The sequence below is a fragment of the Marmota marmota genome, unplaced genomic scaffold, assembly GCF_001458135.2.
Source record: "Marmota marmota marmota unplaced genomic scaffold, marMar, whole genome shotgun sequence".
Classification (NCBI taxonomy): Eukaryota; Metazoa; Chordata; class Mammalia; order Rodentia; family Sciuridae; genus Marmota; species Marmota marmota.
In genome coordinates this window covers 389,984-405,320 of record NW_025999949.1, presented here as the reverse complement: position 1 = coordinate 405,320, position 15,337 = coordinate 389,984, and the positions used below count along the sequence as shown (strand labels likewise).

General features: G+C 38.0%; 1 protein-coding gene across 4 annotated transcripts in view; it reads right to left on the bottom strand.

Annotated features, from left to right (window-relative positions):
• Positions 1-4,218: 4,218 nt before the first annotated feature.
• The window catches only part of Matn2 (matrilin 2), a 137,787-nt gene continuing 126,668 nt past the window's right edge, over positions 4,219-15,337 (bottom strand). For 3 of the 4 annotated variants that reach the window (XM_015486324.2, XM_048801894.1, XM_048801893.1), the window contains 6 exons: positions 11,159-11,572; positions 8,404-8,556; positions 7,277-7,348; positions 6,819-6,953; positions 6,368-6,466; positions 4,219-4,765 (listed from right to left, as the gene is read on the bottom strand). In XM_015486324.2, coding sequence (XP_015341810.1) covers positions 4,710-4,765; positions 6,368-6,466; positions 6,819-6,953; positions 7,277-7,348; positions 8,404-8,556; positions 11,159-11,572 — 929 coding nt within the window. In that variant the 3' untranslated portion in view covers positions 4,219-4,709. The remainder of the gene's footprint in view (positions 4,766-6,367; positions 6,467-6,818; positions 6,954-7,276; positions 7,349-8,403; positions 8,557-11,158; positions 11,573-15,337) is intronic. The other variant, XM_015486325.2, reaches the window with a different exon arrangement.

Below are 15,337 nucleotides of genomic sequence, written 5' to 3'. Positions count from 1 at the left end.
TTCATTTTGGTTATTTTCTTTGTGTCTTTTAGTTTCTGAAAACTTTCTTGGAGGTAATATAGAGAGGCAGAGCGGGGAGCTGGATGTGACAAGACTTTGGGTAAAGATTTATACATAATAGTTTCCATTTTCTTGTTTTTCTAAAGGGAAAGCATTGAGTATCCTTTACCTGAAATGCAGAAGACCAGAAATGTTTTGCAGATTTTGAAATATTTGCATATACATAATGAAATCTCAGAATGGGACCTGAGTCTAAATACAAAATTCATTTGTGAATTATATACAGTATTTTTTTTTTTAATATTTTTAGTTGTAGGTGGGCACAAATACCTTTATTTTGTTTAGTTTTATTTATGTGGTTCTGGGGATTGAACCCAGTGCCTCATGCATGCTAGGCAAACACTGTACCACTGAGCCACAAAACTCCAACACGTATACAGTATATTTAATAATTTTATACATGAAACAGTTTGAGATCATGGATATTCTACTTATGTCAGTTCTAAGAAAATTTCAGATTGAGGATGTTCATATGCTAGGTTTTTAAGAGACTTAATTTTCATAATTCTAGTCTGAGGATATTATTTGCATTTTTATTTTTGAATGTGTTTGAGATGCTTTGAGGTTAAACAGCCAGAATTACAATTTATCAAATCTGAGTAGTAAGATTTAAGCGAAATGTTTCCCCATCTAGAGTGTTTTCATAGGCTGAGAAAAGTACTATTGAACTTTAATGAAGAGATAGAAGAATTATATGTGGATGACTTAAGAATAAGCCCAGATCTTCATAAGTTTTGTCAAATTGCTGGGATGAGTTTTGTATCATTTAGTCCTAAAAGACATGAAATATGTTTGGTGTTGAGATTTTGGGGAAAATGTATACCATATACCTCATAGAACCCCTTCCCCACATATATTAATGTACTTTGGAACAGTAAGAGGAATTAATTTGGGGGAAAATATTGACGCTACATCCTCACTTACCAAGTTGAATGATGCTAATGGAATATATGTGCAGTCTGCTGGACTTTGAGGGAGACTATAGAAGTGTCAGAAATTACTGTCTTGGATTTAGCAGTCTCCATCTTCCCTCTTTGGCCTCACATCTTTTCAGGCAATTTTTGATGATAGACAGGAAAAGAGGATGCCTTACGTTTACTGTCCAAAAGGTCAGCCATTTACTGAACTTAGAGTCAGGGCTATCTCTTAATAGGTTTATAATAACATTTTGTTAAATATTGTGTCATTCCCCTTGGGTTTATTTTAAGGTAACGTCTGATCTTGGTGTTAAATCAGAGGTTGTAGATACACTTTTGGAGAGTAGCTATTACTAGAGTGGTTGTTACTCTTACATTTTGGGAGCATACTGATGTTTAACAATGCAGTTCTTTGGGAGAGCTGAGGATACTGGAGCTGTTTTTTATTCCTGGTTTCCCTTCCATTTCATTGAAACATAACCACCAAATATCACGTCCACCTTTTTAGATTAGCATATCTTGTTAAGAGCCATTGGGTTACATGAAAAATTTTAAATGGTATAAGGTGTTCATGTTTACATATTCAGAGACTGGTATTCTTAAATTGTTTGAAATCTTTGTCTTTGATAAGAATTGCTTGGTCTGACTACCATAAGTCAAAATTTTGCCTCTTGGTTAAGGAAGTATTTGCTTCTTATATTTGCTTTGTTAATTTTTCCCACTAATGAGAGTTCCACCCTATTGAGTTATTTTTAGATTATTTTCCCCTCTAGTTTAACTTGTTCTAATTTACTTTAAAAAGTGTGGGAATCTTGGGGGGCTGGGATTGTGGCTCAGTGGTTGAGCGCTTGCCTTGAATGTGTGAGGCACTGGGTTCGATTCTCAGCACCACATATAAATAAAAAATAAGATCCATCAACAACTAAAATGAGTAAAATAAATAAAATTTTTAAAAATGTGGGTTCCAGTCTACTATATCTTTGCAGTGTTTTTATGATACAACTTCTTGGCTGTGCAATCTTTCTGTAAAAGTTTAAATAGGAAACATTTCCTGGCCTGAGATAAAGTGCCATTAAACTGCTGCTGGAGAAAATGCCATTAGGGCTGTCTAAAGTGGCATTTTCTTTTTTGATTGCAATAAAAATAATGTGTTTGCCTCTAAAACAAGAGGAACTACAGAAAATCCCAGCCAGCTGAATTTACTCCATACCTCTACTGTTAGGAATAGAGATAGCTGTCCCAATGAAGAGGTTGGCTGTTGTGAAGTGTAACAACTGGAATTGGTACAGGATGGTGGCAGAAGCAAAAGGTTATAAAAAAATTAAGTTTTAGGTTGGTCATAAATGCATGACCAGCTGGGTAATCTGGAAGATGATCACCTGGAGTTTTTGGTCTGCCGTCACATCTACAACTACCAGCTCCCATTCTGCATTTCTGGGCTTACCTGTACTTATTCTGAGGATAAGTTCAGCATCATCTTTCAGTCTAGATTAGGTGCCTCTGAGTTACCTTAAAACCTATTTTATAGCATTAATATCTGCCTCTCATTAAGCTAAGGTCTTAAAGACGGTCTCAATTTTGTCACCAAAAATATTAGAGTGAATAATATTTTCTAGTGCTTAAACAATGACATTAAGCTTATGACTGTCCAGAATTTTATCTTCATCTAACTGATGGTACTTTTTCAGTAATTTTGTGCATTTACTGTTAAATTCATTGCCTCCTGTTTTTGTTCAAAAGATAATGTAGGGGAGGGAACTACTAAAGAACAAAAGCAGAAACAATTCATTCTCACTCATACACTTACCATCTCTGGGTCAGATACTGTTGGCTGCTGAAGAATAAAAACATAATAGCTAATATTGAGCATTTGAAAGGTTCGGGTCCTTTTACTAAATGTATATACAATCGATCCTTTGACAACACGACAGTACTGTTACTTCCATTTTAACAGATGAAATTAAGACAGGTGATAAATGATAAAAGTGGAATGCAAAACCCTTCATGTAAAAGTTGCAAAAACAACAAATACTTTATATTTTAGGCATTCCCTAAGTTAAATATCTTGGATTAATCTGTACATTTTGATGCTTTGGTTGGAAGCCTTTGTTTTCCATGAAACTGCCTCTTTTCCGCACCAAGTTGTAGAAATATTTAATAGCTTAAAAAAGGAAGGGTAGTCTTGAGCCACTAGAGGGAGCTTGAACACAACAGAATGTAAAGTCAAACTGAGCAAACTAAGCAGTGCCTGAACTGGTTATATCTCAAATAATGTGAATCCAAATCAATACAGCTTCCTAACGAAAACGTCTATATTTAGGGTCAAATGGGTTTTTCAGATAAGGTTGAGGCCTTAAGAGATGTTCTTCCCATTCTGCCACACTGCTTTTTGGGAGCTTATTCTGATGTAAACACTTGTCTTAAGATACTTCAGTATAGATTTATCAAGTTTTGTTTATAAGACATCATTTGGATTCTTAAAGTGTAGTGACTTCCTTGGGGAAAGATGACTTTTTGTCTTTGTTTCTTGTTCAGTTTATCTTCCTAAGCAGACATAGTTGAAGTCTTTTTTGACTATTCTCACTTCCTTATTTTCCTCATTAGATGTCTATCACTCTGGAATATTTTCTGTACTTAAATATACATGTTAGTGTATTATATCAGTTCCCTTTCTGATAATGTTTAGGTTTTTGCTAGTATGTTGCTTTTACAAACTCTAGTAGCATTCTTGTACAGGTCTCCTTGTATGTATGTACTAAAATCATTGAGTAATATACCTGTAAGTCCTGCTACAGTTACGGGGTTTCCTGTGTTTTTAGTTTCATTTGGGGCAGGCAGATTTATTCTGCAAAGAGACTGCCAATTTGCACTCTTCTTAGCAGTGTATAAAAGTCTTATAGTTCCACGCCTTAAGAACACTTGACAAACTTTCATTTTTGCCACTAGTAGAGTAAAAAAAAAAAAAGTTTTTGTTTTACCCTGCATTTCCTAATCACTGAGATCAAACTTTTTTTTAAATGTACATAATTGGCCATTTTCATGTATACATATCTTGCATGTAAAATTAAGAATTTGGGGGGTTGGGGCTGTAGCTCAGTGGTAGAGCACTTGCCTTGCAAGTGTGAGGCCCTGGGTTTGATCCTCAGCACCACATAAAAATAAATAAATAAAGACATTGTGTTCATCTACAACTTAAAAATATTTTTTTTTAAAAAAAAATTAAGAATTTTGCACAGGATGCTATTCTCTGAAGTGATAAATTTTAATATTGTATAAAAAAATTCAACTTGTTACACAAGTACATATGTCCTATTATTTTGTGCATACATCCATATATATATATCAAGGTAAAGTCCAATACAAAAAATTAGCATTTCCTATGGCCAGTGTTCTAAGAAGTAAGACTGCAAAATATTTTGTAGTCGATGAGATTACAACACTAAGGCAGGATGAGGCAGAAGCAAATTATATCCACAGAACATTACAAAATACCTTGCATAGCTTATTTATTCTTATGGTAAACTCATCAAGATTCTGAAGTTCCCCTCCCCTAAATAAATTTATACAAGTTGGTATTTTATTTTCTTTGTATAGTAAACCAGCTTCCTCTGAACTGGTTGTGTTTTACTTCCCAACATTATAGACCTAATAGCCTGAGCTTTGGGGCTCTGTGCTGCTTCCATTGCAATTCTTGATACAGTGACATAAGGATGTGTGGAGTGTTTCTAGTCTTCATCTGTATCTCAGGCGATTTTCCAAGGCTTCCATTCTCTGTGTCATTTCTTCTAGTAAATCTCAAATTAAGGAAGAGGGATCTGAATTGCATATTTTCATTGACATTCTAATACAACTTGATTTATCTAAATAAAATTTTGTCCTGAAATATAAAAGGCTTTGAGCTTAAAAAAAAAGAATTCTTGTCAAGTATTTTAAAACCCTGATTATAAGTTTAAGAAACTAATTTAACACACTTTCAAGACAAATATAGTTCAAGTTAAGTTCATTTCTAAAGACAGAGCCATCCCACTGTTATATGTAATCATTATATATACACACACAAATCAAGAAATAGTTTAAATTTTTTAACTGATTCAGATTTTTAATGGCATTCATACCCCTGTTGCTTGTAAAAGAGTTTGCTATAGCACACCTCTGGGAACCAGAAATGATAATGTTGGGGATGTTGTAAAGAGAAGAATATGAAAGATTAGGACTTGAAAAGTAATATATAAAGTCAGAAGAGAAGAGAGGGAGTTTTCACCCATGATACAAGGTAAAGCTAAAAGGTAGCTTCCTGGAGGAATTTGATCTGTGCTCTTTTCATTCATAACTTTAGTCTCTTGGGAAGTAGACCTTCAGAGGTGGAGTAGAAAGAGAGAAGAGGCATTAAATCAAGTGTCTTCCTAGGAAGCTCCTTAATGCCATCTACCTGCCCCTTTGGCAGAATGGGAACCCAGATTCATCGTCTATTTGACGTCTATTAACCACTGTCAAAAAAATTGTTCTGTTTTACTTAGGGGAGCCTGTTTGCAGCTTTTAGAAGGGGAATTGCTATGTGCTGTTGTTTCTTATTATACAAGCCCCTTGGCCCAGTGGTAGTTCAGAATTAAACCATTTCCCTATAGGCTAGTTGATGCACGCCGAGATACATATCAGCCAGCTTTAGTAAGCTTACTGTAATTTTAAGTTCAGAGCAGTTGGCAGTGTGATCAATGTGTAAAAAGCACTGAATCCTCATTTCTCTATTATCCCAAAGCATTCCTTTTATTTATAATATTGTTTTAATGAATCATTGGATCTTACTGTTCCCTTGGTAGAATGTTTCATCTTCTAGAGTGCTGATATAAAACTATCTGCTGCCAAAAAAATGAGAAGAAAAAAAAAGCCCAATAAAAGAGAAATCCTTTAGAAACTACACATTGAATCCAAATGTGGCTGCTGTGCAGTTTATGGCCAAAGAAAATGTTGGGGGTTTAAACTGAGTTTGAAACCTCTTAAGTCTACCACATTCTCTACCTAGAGACACTGTACCTTTGATGCACTTCAGATCCAGTATATATCGTCCTAGCAGAGAGGGAATTAAGTCCTTTATTTTATTTTCTTACATATTGCCTGGTTGACTAGCATTTCTGCTAATCCTCCTAGGACAGCATATGGCAACTAAATGCCTGACACTAAATGCCTGACACTTGCCACTAAGCCTGGCTTGACCCTGTGTTGGCATGGCAATCTTCTTTTTTTTTTTTTTTTTTAAGAAAAAGCTTTTCCTGGAGCTCACTATCCTCAACTTCCTGGGAATAATTTCACCTGATAAAAGCCATACAGAGCATTTGTGAGTTTTGGTAATATTCTTTGCATTCCATATGCAGCATAACACTAGAAAAGGATATAGCGCTGTGTTAATTTTTTTACTTCTTCATTTGCAAGGTTCTGGAACATTATGAGGTTTTCACATTTGCATTGATCGTGTTTTTCTTCCAGAGGGCTTCCTGAGAAAGCAGATGGAAAGTGTTCACCTCTGTCATCCACCAAACGTCCAGACACATAATAATAGGATTGAATCATCATATAGAGAAAACCATAGTGAAAGAAATGTTCCACTTTTTCCACACAGTCAGATCCAGTGAAGTAAATACCAGGAAAGGACTATCTATGCTTCTAGCACTGAAACAGGCCTTAACTGTGGATTAGGGGACAGAATACTGTTTCTCTTCTTTTTTTTTTTTTTGTTCTTATTCTATTTAAGTTCTCTTTTCCTCCTTCCTATTTCCTTTAAGCCAAGTTTTTTGGCAAGTTGCAATGCTGTTATCAAATTATAGTAACTATTTTACTTGGAATTACCTGAAGATTTTGTTGAGTGGAAAAGTTTTTGTGTAGACCGTGAAAGATGGTCTTCTTCAAATAGATATCTATGTTGCACTGCAAAATTAGAACAGGAAAGTAGGTCTTGGATATTTATGGTGACTGGCTCAGATTCTGTAAAGAGAAAGAAAACTGAAGTCAAAACTGCTTAACACCATTGTGGTCTAAAGTAGCCAGCAGCACAATAAGGCACTTGCTATTCCTGCCACCTAGTACAGAGCTTTACTTTGATATACTGAGGCAAAAAGTCTATTAGCAGAGCTACTAGTTACCAAATTACAAACTTGAAGTATAAATTTCCTTGTTACAGGAAAAAAGGCCTCAGTTAACATAATTTAAATCTTTCTTACTTTCATTATTTTACAACTTTTATTGGGAGAGAAACCACGGCAGAAACACCCACCAGAGATTCTGAAAACATTGTTTTAAAAAATTACCTGTTGGCTGGTGGACCCTCTTTGGCAGTTCCCCTGCTGGGGAGTCCTGTCTTCCATCAGAGTCTTCTAGAGCTGAGTGGAAAGAGGTGACCAGAAGGGATAACAGTTTTCCATACCATGCATGTGCTTGAGGAAGCTAGTCTCAGACCAACTCCTTACCTCCTGCCATAACTCAGGTTTGGTTTGGTTTGTTTTTATTGGTAATACCAAATTCTAAGAAAAGCAGTTGTTTACTGTGTTTACTGTTATAATCGATGACCATTTTAGGGCAGTTCTAAGAGAAGCCTTCTCCCCTTATGTACAGCTTCTAAAGAATGCTCCCCCACATCCTCCCAAAAAATAAAAAACATATCTAGAGTGAAGGGTAGAAAAATGGTTAAATTTGTTGAATCAAGTTGAAATGCCAGCAATCCAACTCGAGCGAGGCATTTCAACATGAACAAAATGGCCAAGAGGCAATGTATGATCTACTCACAGGAATCTGAAAGACCTTCCCTCCCTGGTCCCCCTTTATCTCAGAGTTTTCCTTTAGAGGATTAAGACACATCACTTAGATTGGATTTTAGAGGTGATTGTACCTGGGGCATGAGTAGGAAGAAAAATGGACAGAACTACCGTGTACAAGCCTACTTGGCACAATTAGTGGATTGTGGAAAAACATTAAGAATTCAAAATTTGAATTCTAAAGGGCAGTCTAATAATATTCTATACACATGAGTTGTCCATGCAGAAAAGCATTCTTTGAATTTCCAACAGTGAGCTTGCAAGGATAACCATCCCTTTCCACTCCAAATTATAGGCATATTTTGAAATTGCACCTCTTCTCTCCTGGTTTATATAATGATTGTTTCCTGCTACACGATCACTTTTCTAAGGCTTTGGTGAGGATTAAGTAGGCTGGCACCTCCTACTATTTATCACACTGCTCTGCACAGAGCAAGTGCTCAAGCTGTAGTAGTTATCAGTTTTGTCTTTCCCTCTCTTCTGTTCCCTTTTTTATGATTACTGATTCTAAGTACCACTGACCCTGACCACCAGGAGGCACTTTTTTGATTATGCTGAAAGAATGGGTTGAGATTCCTCCTTTGATTGTTCATACTGGCCTTTCCTAGATGCTGCTAGAGTACCTTCACAGATGCCTTTCTTTAGCTTTTCACTTATCTCGCCCATTGAACTGAAGTCTTCTGCATAGAAGAGATGTTTGTCAGTAGGCTCAGAGGCAATCTCCTGTAGTTCTTCCTCAATGGCTTTTCCAACCCCAACAGCATACATAGTGATACCTAGGGAGCAAAACAGGTAAGAACAAGGCAGTTAGGGATTTGCATCCCTGCTCTGGAAGTTATGTGTACTACATCCAAAGTCAGCTAGATATTAAGTGATGTGATTGAGGGAGGGGTCCATACCAACACCCCTTTGTTTGTATTTTCCCTCCATTTTGCTTTGGCCCTATGAACAAAAGAGAGGGACCCTAAAGAGAAGTGAGAGATCTGGGAGAGGTTGGGTACCCAACATGTTGCTCAGCTTCAGGGAGAGTTATTTAACAAATCTGCAATTTTTCCCTGAATTAGCCTTCTGGATAAGTAGAAAAGAACACCTATCTTATAGCTATTAAAATGGGGATCTCTTCTGGAAGAATTTTAAGAAGCAGGACAATTTATGATCTTATAACCAAGATAGGAACCTTCAATAATCTAGGGTCAAGTGAAACTGCCTTCTGCCTGTTTTTCTTAGGAGGACACAATCTTATGAGGAGACGGTAAGCTGAGGAGGAGAATCTGCAGATCACTGGAAATCCCCAGTCAAGAGAACAAACCTAAATGTCAACATTAGATTTCTTTTTTTGTTTGTTTGTTTTTTGGAACTTTACCACTGAGCTACATCCATAGCCATTTTTATTTTTGGTTTTGAGAAAGAGTCTAAATTACTAAGTCTGGGCTCAAAGTTGCAATGCTGCCTCAGCCTCCCAAGTTGCTAGGATTACATGCATGTGCCTGGCTCAACATTAGATTTCAAAAGGGGTATGAATTTTCTCCAAAAGCTTTTCTAAATCAGATTAATCATTCTTCCCCCTTCCCTTGTATACTGTTCATTTGAAAGTAAAATGCAATAAGAATTAAGCTCTCCTTGTTTTCCAACAGTTTTCAGAACTGATATCTTTTTTTTAAATTAAGTTGTAGATGGACACGATACCTTCATTTTATTTATTCTTTCTTTTTTCTTTTCTTTTTTTTTTTTTAATGTGCTAAGAATCAAACCCAGTGCCTTACACATGTTAGGCAAACGCTCTACCACTGAGCCACATCCCCAGTCCAGCACTGATAATTTATTCTGGCCAATTCATTAGACAATATTTCTTAAACGCACATAAAAGTGGCTCTGAAATTCAAGGGCTGAGAGTTGTGACTTGTTCTAAGTCTGTGTAAGTTCAACAGCCAAGGTCAGCATATTTGTCTAAGAGCCTAATGACTTTACATACAACTTCCTAAAAAGGGTAACTATTTTAGGATTATGTTAACTATATATAGAAATAATTAAATTCATGTGAGGATGTTACTTCCGATAAACCTTATTTGAAGAACCATATATCTCCTATCACCCACCTTTGGGTAATGTGTGGAAACTTGAGGGGCAAGTGTAAGATAAATTTCAGTAAGTCAAGTGAAAGGGCTAACCATTGTTCCTAGAGACGAAAATGCTTTTCCTGATGCTTTTTTAAGAACACAGGCTCTAGAGGGGCGGATGGGTTAGACATTAATTCTAGCAATCTAGTCTAATGTGAACAGCCAGTTTTACAGTCCACCCAGCTGATTCAGAGCTGGACACTTTTTCTGGCTCCCACTCTCTTAGGCAAGGAAGCAAGGAGCAGACTGTACAGTAAGCAAGGTCAATAAAATAGCCTCCTTCACAAAGAGAGTAGTTGAGGTCAGTGTGAACCGGCCTTTCTGTAGGAGAATGGAGCTCACCAGTGGAGCTGGGAGTACTTTAACTACTGAGCATTTGTCATGCATCTTCTGCACGCCCAGTCCGATCTAGGCACTACGCCCATAAAGTCTTGGGTGAGGCAGTGTTCTGTGTCTCCCATTTGTCCCATTAGAGGATCTGCTGTGTCCTCAGCAAGTACTTACAGGAGGTGGCTTGCAAGCACACTGCTTCACAACCTCAAGTTTCCTCATCTCCCCTGAGGAATCCACACCCTTCACTATAAACTGTCTCTACCAGTCATCCCAGCTTCTGGTTGTCTTTTGCCAAGGGCCACACTCTTCTACACTTCGCATCCACACAACAGAAGAAACACTCAAATCCCTGCCTGCATTATACAGGAGGTCAGGAAAACCTCAAGAGGAGACTGAGCTTTACTGCACAAAAAGAACTTAGTCATCATCCTTCCTGGCATTTTGATTTTCTTTTTCAAAAGCTAACTTTCTCTTCCTGCAAACACAAAAATGTTCTCTGTCTTAAGGTGATCATAGTTTCAGAGCACTGGTATTTTAAAAAAATGTATGAAGATAAACGTATTTTTTAACAAGCTCTTTAAGTGATTCTAAAGCAGCATTACCAGTGTTTGGGCACTGTTGTATGTCTGTCTGTGGTTACATAGCAAGTACAGGGGTGAGTCTATCCACTGGAAGTCACACACTGGGTAGTAAATCACATTGCTGGGTGTGGGCTGTGTAGCCTCCCACTCTGGGAGACTTTCCCGTCCTTCTTGAGCATTTTAACACCTCTGAGATCCCATTAAGGTCACTAAGGGGTATAATGGTGGTTGTCAGGAAAATTTCCTTACGAAAATCAAGGAATTTTACGTTAATGGTCAGCTGTGACCACTTAGAGTTTAAGAAACCTGAACCTCAAGTGGTGTAAAGCACCTCCATTCTGTATTACCATTGGCCTTGGCTTTGCTGGCCCACTCAGAGACGTCATCTTGAGCCCGTCCGTCTGTGAATACGATGGCCACTCTGGGCACCCGTGTGGAGAGGGGCCTGGCCCCTTCTACTTGGGTAAAACTTCTCTCGAACATGTGTTTCAGGGCCAGCCCCGTCATAGAGCCCTTGCCCATGTACTTCATGTGGGCTACAGCTTTCTTCATGTCTTTGGCGGAGTTGAAGTTTCTCAGGGTAAACTCTGTGCGGACCTGCGTGGAGTACTGGAGCAGCCCCACTCGAGCAGCTTTGGGAGAAATTGCCAAGGAATCTATAATGCCAGTGACAAACTGCTTCACGATCTCAAAATTCTCTTCTCCAAGGCTCTTGGATCCATCAATCACAAAGACCAGGTCAATTGGTCCTTCAGTGCATCCTACATGAACAAAAGGAAAATTGATCTGGTTGGGTAATTAAAAATCATTTACGAAAAAGAATAGAAAATTGTGCTCTAATTGGAGGCATAACTGCTTTGGAGAACTACCTTGGTTTTTAATTAGACAATACACAGGACACGGAGCTCCAGTTGTGCAACCAGTTAGCGCATGGTACTTAGAAGACAATTCACAGGACAGATGAGGTGTTGGGAATGTCACAAGCAACAATCATTTTCATATCTACTTTTATGTTTGGCTTGTCAAATCAGTAAAAATAGTAATTTTCATAAGCAAAAACACACAGCAGATGTACAAATCATCTAAGAAATCAATCCCACGTTGTACCCTAATCAGTGACAGCCAGGTCTCCGAGGTACAGTGGGTACACTGAAGGGTCTGACTACACTCTAACCATTCCTATCACTTCATGCTGGGAGGATGACATCACATAAGTGCTGCCATGCTGAGTGACAAAGGAGAAGGAGATTCTTAAAATTCTGCTCAGTCATCATCTCTTCCAAGGATGGTTTCCTAGTAACCCAGATTGCATTAGCTGAATACCCGTAATTCTATCAATTTACTCAACCAAAATTTATTGAGCATCTGCCTTGTGCAAAACAGTAGACACAGCAGGATTATGGTTGTGACAAAGACAAATGTCTAATGCCAAGTTGCTTACAGTCCAACGTACTGGATGCAGCATTCCACGTTGTACAATAATTATTTTATTATGTGTTTGTCTCCTCCTTTAGTCTGTGAGTTCTTCCTCAGTAGAGGCTGGATTTCATTCATTTCTGTGCCCCTAATGTCTGGCACACAATAGGTGTTCAATAAACGTTGATTGACAGAATAAAAGAATGAGGCAGTATCTATTGGTTAGTGGGTAGCACACCTGTGAGTACTTCCACTGCCCTGTTAAAGCTTAAAAATGAAGCTCACTGTGAATTCTGTATCTATACCAAAGATTTTTGAGCAATGCAGATGGTTGAGGGTAAAAGAGAAAAACGTTATGCAAATACTTAAGCAATTTGGGTGTGGGGAGAAGAAAAATTTCCAGATCCCAAATGGATGAGATAATTTCAAATAGACCACAGTATATTATTATAACATTCTCTTTTCTATATCAAGCTGCTGTCTAATCTTTCAAAGTGAAGCATAACAATACAAGCAAGTAAAGACCCATTTTTATGCCTGGCTGGTATAACATGCTAATGTAATCATGTGTGTATGTATGAATCTTGGGGACTGGGGGCTTGGGGTCCTTCTCTCTCTCTCTCCATTAAGTGCTTGTCTTCATTATTCAACCTATTGATTCTTTATTAGTGAAAGAGGAAAAGGCCAATTCAAAGCTTCATTTACATTCATAGCCTGTTTCTGAGTCAACCAGAAAAAGACTCAGCTGGCCTGCATGTGCTTCTCCAGCAGATTTCAGAAATACTGGTACAATTTACCAGCAGCAAAAATTCCTTCCTGCTCCTCCTGTATACCAGCCCTTGCAGCCTCCCCACAGAGGGCTGCATAAAGGCTCCTCAGGAAGACAGGAATGCCAGAGAGAGCAGAAAATGTCAGAAGCACCCAGACCCTTCTTTGCTTTCCGCCCCACTTGCCAGGTGCTTGTTTGCAGGTAGACCAGTCATGCTTTCTTTTGGCATTTTCTTTATGGTAGTTCATTTGTGAGCTGTGATTTACTTTCAGAACATAATTTTCACAGGGTTCTAGAATTTCAGAGTTAGATAAGACCTTGGCAGGTCATCTAGTCCAGGCCTGCTGTGGTCTGAACTCCTCTCTTGATGAGAATCTATCACCCCTGTCCTCAGACCACTCTGCCTGTAATGACTGCAACAGTGATCATTCATTGAGCACTTTCTGTATACCAGCCCTGGAAGACAGGGTCTCACGTATTCTGCATTCTGGCTACGTGAGCTGTTATCCCCATTTTAAAGAGGAGGAAACAGACTCGGAGAAGTAGTCTGACCAGGCAGTATGGGTGGGCATTCTAACTTGAAGTTCATGCTCTGAACTAATTAATCATGCATCTTTCCTAATAGAAAGTTTTTTTGTCTTCATGCTGAGCTGTAGCTTCTCCCTTATGGCTGTCCCTGGGGTAGGGGTGTCAGATAAATCATGAACAAGGAGATAGTTATTTAGTGTTTGAATGGTATCTCACGTATTTTTATTTTCTATAAAGTTTCCCAGTTTCATTCTTTATTTACTGCTAGATGTGGAACCAAATCCCCTCACCATGGTGCTTATTTTTTCTAAGTTATGTTTATCTTATTCCTTTAAATTTTCTGAAAAACAATACATGTACATAGAAAAATTCAAAAATTTCAAAAGGACATATGTGTGTGTGTTACAGTCTTATACAAAATACAGCAATGGTAACATAATAAAAACTATTGATCCTTATGCTTTTTTCATTTACAATATCTCAGGGCTATGTATAGAGCGTCTTCATTCTTTTTTAAAATATATATTTATTTTAGTTGTAATCAAACCTTTATTTTATTTATATGTGGTGCTGAGACTCAAACCCAGAGCCTCACACATGCTCGGCAAGTGCTCTACCAATGAGCCACAACCCCAGCCCCTGCTTCATTCTTTTAACATCTACATCAAATCTCATTGTATAGAATGTACCATAATTTATGTAACCCAGGGATTGAATCCAGGGATGCTTAACCACTGAGCCCATCCCCAGCCCCCTGCCCCTTTGTTTTCTTTCTAACTTGAAGTTCATGCTCTGAATTAATTAATCATGCATCTTTCCTAATAGAAAGTTTTTTTGTCTTCATTAATTTTTGAGATAGGTTCTCACTAAGTTTCTGAAGCTGGCCTCAAACTTGTGATCCTTCCCTGAGTTGCTGGGATTACAGGTATATACCATACATCTGGCCCTTAATGAGACTCTTAAGGGTAGACATTTAGCTTGTTTTTTGCTGCTACAAGTAATGCTACACAAAATATCCACATGCGTATGCCTTTGTGAACACACACACATCTGTAGGATAAACTCTTAGAAGTAGAATTGCATTTAAAATATGGCTAAATTGCCCTCCTAAAGGTTGTGCTAATTCAGATATCCACTGATCTGTTTATAATTGCCTTTTTTTCTCTTTTTTTGTACCGGGGATTGAACTCAGGGGCATTAACCACTGAGCCACATCCCCAGCCCTATTTTGTATTTTATTTAGAGCCGGGCTGTTACTGAGTTGCATAGCCCCTCACTTTTGCTGAGGCTGGCTTTGAACTCATGATCCTCCTGCCTCAGCCTCCTGAGCTGCTGGGATTACAGGCGTCCACCACAGTACCCGGCTTATAATTGCCTTTTACAACCTATCTTTGCCAACATAGGAACCATCAAACTTTGTGAAATCTGATAACCAATAGGTTAAAAAAAAGTATCATAGTTTTAATCTCTTAATATATATTTTTCCTTTTTTCTTTTATGATTTTTAAGTTGCCTGCCATGTTTAAAAAGAGATTCTCTGGGATTATCAAATAATTCTCTCAAGACTTCCTTTGCTATTTGGTGGTTTTATTTTATTTTATTTTTTTTACGTTTCAAGCTTTGATCCATCATCTCATCTCTCTTTTCCTAAAGTACCATTGGCAGAACTAGTACAGTCCTACCTCTCCCAGCCAGATACTCTTCCTCAGTCAAAGAGCACTCCAGCCTTTTGGCTGATAATGAACTGTCAACTAAAACCGAAAGTGCTTTCGCAGGTGCTGCTACAGCTACACCTCCTCCCCCACTCTCTGTG